At 43.3% G+C, this 8,918-nt stretch overlaps 1 protein-coding gene across 1 annotated transcript; it reads right to left on the reverse strand.

Moving 5' to 3' along the window:
* Nucleotides 1–2,038: 2,038 nt before the first annotated feature.
* sost (sclerostin) lies at nt 2,039–8,254 on the reverse strand. Its single transcript, XM_080835772.1, has 2 exons — nt 7,956–8,254; nt 2,039–4,665 (listed from the first exon to the last, which is right to left on the reverse strand). The coding sequence occupies exons 1-2, from the start codon at nt 8,188–8,190 to the stop codon at nt 4,256–4,258; spliced, it is 645 nt and encodes a 214-aa protein (XP_080691898.1). The 5' UTR covers nt 8,191–8,254; the 3' UTR covers nt 2,039–4,255.
* Nucleotides 8,255–8,918: the final 664 nt, after the last annotated feature.

Raw genomic sequence — 8,918 nt, forward strand, 5'->3', positions numbered from 1 at the left:
TCATTTGCGCTTGGCAAAACATAAGTGCACTTTTGTGTTGACAGTCGGCGAGCCACACAAGTGGCTGCATTACTACTCTGTTATTTGTTCTGGGTTTTTTTCCTATTTTATTTGAAGAGCATCTTGGCAGGGGCTGCACAGTAATGGTGTGTGTCCTGTTGAAATGAGACATTTGACCGTGCTGTTAGGACGAGATCAAAGGACTAAGAGGGGCCTGTAACGTGCATTTGTGAGGGCCGCGTCTTAAGTTTTACATGAATCACGGTCAGCCAGGGAAGAAATACGACGTGCCGAGGCAATGAGGAGATTTGAGGTTTTAGCTGATCAGAGGTATTCACCCAAAACTTCGTTTTTGTGAGGCAGGATTGCATGTGAGCTGGAGTGTGTGTGTGTTTGAGTGTGTATGGCTGCGCTGAAACTACGTGGAATTAGGAAGGTTGCAAGACTGGTATAAAGGAGGGAAGTAAAAAAAAAAAAACACATGCTTTCTTCAGAATGGGTTATGTAATACATGTTATTTATCCTTCTAGATTTGCAGTCATTCATTTATCATTAAACATAAGTCACCACAGTGGATACTCCTGCGACGTCATACAAAATGGATGTTGCACCAAACACCAATACACCATACCACATTAAATCTGTTATCCTTAACTGTTTTAGTCTACCATCCTGTGGATATCCTACACACTAGACTTTGGCTTGAACATTTTGGGTGGTGTTTCATGGGTCTACTTTAGTGAACACACCAGGTTATGGGCTGAACTGTGATGAACAGAGATTGTTGGCAAGCCATTCAAGGTTCCCCCAGAGGTTACCATGATAACCAGAAGAGACACAGGGCTTTTGTGCCCATGAAACTGTCTGTCTGCCTCTCACCTGCACCCTCCGGTCTCTTTCATGTTTCAGGGTATGGCGTGCCATGCAGGCCTTTGGGGAGGCATAGTATGAGTCGTAAAGGAGTCACCGCAGTCACATTAAGCAGCATCTGAAGGACCAGGGCCTGTCTGACCTTCCAGGCACCCCTGTGCTCCTCACGGCGGTAAGAGGCCGTGCCAGGGCACTGGCGCGTAATGACTCTGTCCGGACGCCGTAACTAAGGGCAGATGCTTTGTCAGCATCAATTTATTTAGGTACTACTCATGCGTCGCGCCCGAGCACTTGTTCTTGAATTACTGGGAAAGTTTGTGACTGCCAGCAGCATTTGAGCGAAAGCATGGCATGTCAAGTGGCTTCGGCTGTGGCTTGATTATGATATTGGGATTGGCTGTAATGGATGATCCTCTACGAGATTAAATGTCAACCTTTAGCTATTGGCAGGACAAGAAAAAAAGTGAAAGAATTTAGCCCAGAAGATAGTTTCCGTGGCGTTTCTTTTCTTTTTATTTTTTTAACCGATTTATTTTGAATTTTTTACCCAAAGGTCTGCCATGAGTTATATACAAGTTTGGGGAATGTTTAACTGTATAAATTACAACATAAACACCTCATTGAGTTTTGTGTACTGGCGTCTGGTCTGAGTTAGCTGTGTTGTGGGAGTTCCACCATGAGTGAATACGTGTAGCACTCAAGTGTGTAACAGACACGACAAACACAGGGGGCATCAAGATTAAGTGGAATAAGACAAGTTTGTGCGCCTGAATCTCTTTCACAATGTGAGACTTAGATCTTGAGGAAATGCAGAGGGCTTAAAAGGCTTACATCAATAAATGGTTGAATGCCAATGTATGGCTCGAGTTCACGGCGCCAGGCAATGCACTGTTGCTGTTGTGACTGAGTCGTTTCTGTCTGACGTGAAATTCTTTAGTGCGAAGTCTTCTTTTCTCGCCCTTTTGTGAGGCCTGGCTAGACATCCCAAAGAACAGCAAAACCTCAACTTCCTAATTGCTGAGCATTGTTTATGCCAACCCTATTGAGAAACATGGGTAGCGTGCTGGAAGAAAGGCAAGCGGGGGAAAGACACTGTCAAAGCAATGGTAGCAAAAAGAAAGATAACAGACTCATTTTTTTCTTTCAAATATACTTTGCTTTAGTTTATTCATGTACTCTTTTTATGTTAGGAATGTCACTATTTCTTTTATATTGTACAATAATGGCTATTATTTACTACAAAAAAGTTGCATAAATAATTTAAATGTAGAAATGAAAAATAAATACGCAGTTCATTCTTTGTAACAGTCCTTCTTAGGGTCACTGTGGAGGTGGATCATCTCTTTGGAGCTTTCAAAGGACCCTCTCCAGCAGAACACATAGGTACATTATGTACAATCAGGCTATACACGCAACTCTGTTCAGACAATAAAGATCCCTTCCAGTTGCTATTTCAAACACACAATTGAAAGAGAAGCAAACATTGTCAGCACTGTTTAGAGAGCAGCGATATGGAAGCAATCGAGTGAAAACATCAGGGCTCAAACAATGTGCGGAAATGTCCAAAGTATTCTTCATAAAATATACTGAGATCAGGGTCAACGATTAGACAGTGAGTATGTACATGTGTGGGTTTCATGTCTGTGTGTCTGTGTGTTGCATGTGTTGTCGTGTGTGATGTTAAGTACAACACTGTCTGGCATTTCTGTACCTTCCCCTGGTGTCTGCATCCTGTGTCACCCTGTTGTATCAACAAGCTGTTCATATTTAGCTTTGGCTTTGGGCTACATTTCTACGTGTTCTATTCTGTGGATGAGTCGAAAGAGAGACAAGGTCAAAGAGACTGAATTCTGTCCTCACACTGAGAGTTCACGCAGGGTTGAATGTGGACTATTGGAATCCGATAGCTATTGTGATTGGCCAGCAAGTTCAAATGAGTTCCAGTGGAAGTCAGGGAAGGCGTAACTTCACCAGCGCTATGCCCTCAAGGTAACCACTGGCGCAATTGCTGCAGACTCCTCCACACGCGCACATGTGGGCCCTAATTTGCCCTATTCTAACAAACAGGAACTGGCCATGTCCAGAGGAAATGGCTTTTTATGACTCAAATGCTAAACACAGGAATGGGACCATTTAGTAATTAGGACAAGTCACTGGAATACCCAGTGCAGCTCCAGAGGCCCTGCAGGACCTCTATGGTGGAGTGCTGACACAACTGTTCCCACTCTGTCTCACTGGTAATCGGTTTTGGTTCCTCCTGACAGGTCCGGTTAGGTTGTTATGGGGGCTGTGGGAATTGCAGGTCCCCCCCTGCCAGCGGTGTGGATTAGCGTTAGCGGATAGCTCTCCGCTGGCTGTGTCTTGAGGGGACGCTCCGCGCGGTGACCAGGGTTAAGAATGTTACACCTCACGGATCTGTCAGCAGAAGCGGCCCATTAGGGTCCAACACCCTAAGGCAGCCAAACGACCACTGGGCCGTTCCCTGGTGGTGATGACTTCAGTTCAGCTACATAAACACACACTTCACCTGTGGTGCAGTGAAGCAGCACAAGTCTGTCTTGGGGAAGCCTGGCTCCCTCATTCGCTTTGGTTTGGTCAGCTTTGAGTCCATGTTTGCTCCCAGTATATGTGCTGGGATGACACTTGCTTTGGCAGCAATGGGATGAGTTGAAGAGGACTTTATCATGTCATTCGTCCCCATGTCTACACTCGCAGACCTTTCAACAATCACTGTGGTTGTGGGTACAACAAAATATGCGCAGCAAAAGATTTACGTACAGGTTTTACCCACTCAATCAGTCCTTTTTAGTTGAAGAACATTGGGATACATCACTTGAATAGTTATATTCCAAACATGAAAGTCCCTAATCTGTAGATTGCTCCTTTTGTGAGCTTTCCAATAAAGCTCCAAAGTATTTTTCTTTGTTCACCCCTTATTACACAATGACAATTGGTCTAGCAAGCAGGGCAAGGGGAGGATTGGCAGTATGTCTGGAAAGTGACAGTGACAGATACAGTACAGTACAGTAAAAAACAGGTAGGAATGGGGCTTTACATGACAGTCCAAAGAAAATATAGAATTTCTTTTAAAGGCAGCTTACAAAATCTTCTTATCTCTGCTTTCCTTGGAATCAAGGAGTGGCGTTTGGACGGTTACATTAGTTGGCTGTGTGTGTGTGTGTGTGTGTGTGGTGTGTGTGAGTAAGTGAGTGAAAGTGTCTGTCCTAGTCAGTTTTGCTTGTTGCTTGGGTATCTGTGCTCATGTGCAAGTGTATGGGTTTGCATGTGTATGGGTGTGAATATGAATGTCTCTTTCCTTTTGATGTTTATTCAAACTCTGTCTTGTAGCAGTTCACATAACGCATGACTTCCTCATCTCCCTCCTTCAGTACGTGTTGCTATTTAGCGCGGGCGCTTTGCTCCTGCTCCGCACAAGCGCCTGCCGCGCGCGCTTCTTGTTGCGGTGAGCCTTCTGTGTTGCGGAAGCCGTCTCCTTGGCGTCCGACTGGTTGTGGTTGCGGGTGTAGCGCTTGCACTTGCAGGAGGTCACCGCCCGGATCTTGTAGGTCCGCGTCTGGCCGTTGGGGCAGTGGAGCTGTACGCGCTGGGTGCGGGCGTGGGCGGGCACGCAGCGGTAGTCAGACGTGCTGCTTCGCCACCATTTCCCCCCGATGGAGTTGGGCGGCCGGCACTGGCCTGAACACACCAGCTCCCGCACGGCCTTGGCGCTGCGGCACAAGCCGTCGGTGATGAAACGGGTGGACCGCAGTTCATTGCAGGTCATCTCTGAAGCCGCTGCACAGGGAAAGAGGAGGAGGAAGACAGACAGCAGGAGAGGTAGAGGAAGAAGACAGACAGCAGGAGAGGAGTAGGAGAGAGAGAGGGGGAATGGGGAACAGCAGGGGAGGTACAGAGACACAGATTGAGAGAGGCATGAGGAGACAAAGCAGAGGACACAAGAATGTACACTTGGTTAATGTTATTAAGGATGTCAAAGTCACCATAAGTATTCTGTTGTTTTCAAGTACTTCATATCACATGTACACTGCACATGCATTCTTATTTAGTTCGGTTTAAGAGCAAGACACACAGAGAAAAAAGAGAAAGATTCAGATAGGGAAAGAGGATTAGTACTGGCGAGGGACTTGATGACAACTCCCAGAACTGGATGATATATCATGATTATGTCATTACCAAGACATACGATCAGTATCTTCAAGAGCGTTCCATATTGTATTGTGAACATTTGTTTTCCATATTTTTTAAATGCCGACTTGAAAGAGCGCTGTGATTATCAAAGACAAAGTTCTCAGTGAATTTCCGACTAACAAATGTTAATGTTGAATACTTATCATCCACCACAAGAAAATGTGTATCAGATTAGAGGAGATTTTAATCACGTGGCGTCTTGCCCAGCAATAGCAACTCCATATTTGACTTGGAAAATTTGTCTGTGCAGTGTAGGATAATTAATCCTGATAAGTGATTAACTGTAAAAGTAGATTTTAATTCAACGAAATGTGACATTTAAAATATTTAAGAGTTGATTGGATGGAGATAAGAGATAATTCAGGGGTCTTTTGGAAATGCTTCAAGTGATCATTTACATCTCAGTAAGTGCAGGAGATGTAGGAACAGAACCTAATATCCCACACGTTTGTTTGATTAATTAGTCTGGATTTCTCTACTTTTAAATCTCCTCTTTCAAACAAAAGATATGACTAAAAATGTATCATTTGCCAAAGGGAGTAAAACTTGTAAATGAAGACATATCTCCTCCCAAATGTCTCTTTAATTCGCCCAGCGCTAGATATAATTTATTCTGCTGACGGTGTCCGACCTCACTCTTTCACATGGCCCGAGTAAGTGTTAGATGAAGAAACGATACACTTCTCCCAGGATCCATTTTCTTTCTGCGGCTTTCTTTGCACAGCCGAACAAAGGATTTATGTGTATGATGACTTACTTTTTTCCCCTGCCCCTCCCCCTCCCTCCATCGCTCATAGAGAATTTGATATTGTGTTTTATGAAGGCTCAGCAGCAGGGCGAGAGCAGGGAGGATCTGGAGCAGAGCCAGAGAGAGGTCAGCATATCTACCATGACCCCCCTCCAAGTTCCACCGAGCTCAGACGTCACCACTGAGCCATGGACCTCTCTCTCTCTCTCTTTCTCTCCCTTTCTCTCTCTCTATCTCTCTCTCCCTTTCTTCTCTCTTTCTCCCTTTCTCTCTCCTTCCTCCTTTCTCTGAGTTATGTGTATATGTGTGTGTGTGTGTGTGCGCGTGTGTGTGTCTGTGTGTGTTTTGTTGTTGCGTGTTTGACACAACATTTACATGGTGTGCACAAACACAGAGAAAGCAGTCCCATATGAGTTTGCTGTAATTACATTTACGTGAAGGGCACGGCTCAACTTGTTGGAATGTTGCTGGTATCTGAAACCGATTCAGTTTTAAATACCAGCAGAAAGCATGGTTCACTTGTTTGCTTGTATATACTAAGCTGTATAGAAAGGTTGTTATCACTGTCATCATCATCATCATCATCAAGTACTCCAAACTTCATCTGGGTGGAAATTTAAAGATGACTGGCTTGATTAACAAGTGCAATGTGTCCATTTAGTTTGCACAATAATTAGGCCTATATCATTATAAAACATTTAATTTTGCTTGTGTGTGGGTGTAGATAGGTGTGTGTGTGTGTGTGTGCGTCTGTGTATGTGCGTGCGAATCTGTCTGTGTATGTGTGCGTGCATGTGCTCTTGCATGTGGATGTGTATGTGAGAGGTGCTGTGAAAAATAACAAGCCAAATTATTTGCCTCCAAACAAAAATAAGCAGCTCGATTTCAGCACAACCTTTACTGGCCACAGGTGGGAGTCATTCTCCAAAGCCGCACGGTATTTAAACAGCGATTCTAAAATACCCCCAAGAAATTCCCCCTTTAGAACAAGATTCTGGCATTTCAGACCCTTCCCAAACAGACTGTTGCAATTAAATGGTTGTGGAAGAGGCAGACCTTGACTAATTGTATAAAAGAGGGGAAATGCCACAAAAGAAGAGCTAAAAAACATGATATCCGTTAAGTGCATCACTTGAGTTTGTGTGAGGATGAAAAACCGCAGGCATTCAAGACTTTCTCAAATTCAAATCAGACATTACTCTTGCAGGCATTTCTCCCCACCTTAGTTTGTTTAACTCCGCTGTCTTACTCGCAAGGGCAAAAAAAGAGGCTTTGATTAGGGATAGAGAGGTTTACAGTGTGCGTGTCTGTGCGAGTCCAGTCCACTTGAAAACAACTACTTGTGGCTTTCAACACAGCCGTCATAATATCAACATTCAGTGCTGAGAGAAGCCCGGACAGATTTCACCGTGTTGGCACAACGAAAGAAAGTGGATAATTTAGAAAATGCCCAAGATGAGCTCTCTGCCATTTACCATCAGATTTCTAATGATGTTAAAAAGACAGGAAAAGGTTTCCCACAGCACAGATGGGTTATCTGGCCACCCACATGTACAGGTTTTACTTTTTTTTTTTTTACTTTACTTTTTTCTTTCTTTTTTTGCAAAGGTTTGAAGAATCAGAGCTAGACTACATTTGACAGCTTTAATTGATACATTTAAATATTCTCTCAAACATATTGACATGACCTCAAGATGTCTGGAGTCTAATTCTCGTGGTTAGATGATAACCCAGAACGTACTGTAGGCCTACTGACTTCATTTAACTATAATATAGAGGGTAAAACAAACACTTTAATGCCGACAGACAAAGTAGGATACCAAAGAACGTCTTGGAAGTTTAAGTGCTACGTTAAAGGTCACGATCTAGGAGAATTCACGTTGCAGACATCAAAACTTGCGGACATGATAAAATTACAAATATGAAATGCAAATAACAACTGGACACAACACGCACAAATTATTTCGTGGATCTTGAAAAGTAAAAAGATGAAAAGGAAAGCTTAAGAGAGTGATGAAGGCAAAAAAATATCAACAATTTCCTTAAAATGTTTCATATGGGTTATGCAATGAAATTCTAAACCTTACGTGTATATGACAAAGTGCCGAGAGACTATTTCAGCTCTTACCATAAGTAGGTGAGTTCGCAGATGATATCCGCCCGGAGTTTTTTGGACGATTCATTGTATTATTGTTGACTGTCTGTGTTTGACGCTCCACCGGCGGCGTTTCATCAATGTATTCTGGTATTCTTTCTGTGGCATCGTTTTTTAAAGCCCCCCATTCCCGTGCAGCGGTACAACATCCCTGCAGCAGCAGCAGCAGCACCGCACCGGAGTAGCTCATAACCAGAGACACCTGCATGCTTTATCGGTCGACGCCCGAGAGGAGAAACTCTATCGGATGTTTTGTAGGACAACTTGAACAATTCCGCCCATATGTGAGGCGTTCACGCTGTTTAAGTACTTCAGGTTTTGCACAAAAAAAAACTGACAATTAACTTACACAGAGTGGGAGGGATCCGATCTGACCAATTCATTCAGAAACTGACAGGGAGAGGGGGGGGGGGGTTGCTCCCGTAGAAAGGTGTGAGCAATTTTAGAGAGCCTTCACTGGCAGTTGACTATTGATTTGAGACCCCCCCAAAAAAATCTGGTTTACACTAGTTTTATATTGGTTGCTTACTTTCTTACAATTGTGATGTAGTCCCCACAAAAAAAAATATATATATATATTTATATATACATACATTTCAAATGTAGTACAAGTATATCATGTTATATAAGTTTTAAAGTGTATAAGTTTTCCTTTCAAATTGTACTTATGTTGTTTTTATGTTGCGGAACTCAATTCATAATATACCATATACCAGTACTTGGACTCGTGGAATCATGTGTGCAGACTTGATTCACCAGTGAAGCTAAGAGATTTTGGTAGTCTAGTAAGGTATTGTAACATTTTGGGGGATTGTGGTTGTCATTTTCAAGTACCACTCACAGAGGACACTGTTGTACAAATACTGCCCTCTTGAGGGAAAGAAAACAACTAGGCATTTGGATAGTCAAACATTTGATGAGACCACACAAAACACC

The sequence above is a fragment of the Sprattus sprattus genome (genome assembly GCF_963457725.1).
Source record: "Sprattus sprattus genome assembly, chromosome: 3".
Lineage (NCBI taxonomy): Eukaryota > Metazoa > Chordata > Actinopteri > Clupeiformes > Clupeidae > Sprattus > Sprattus sprattus.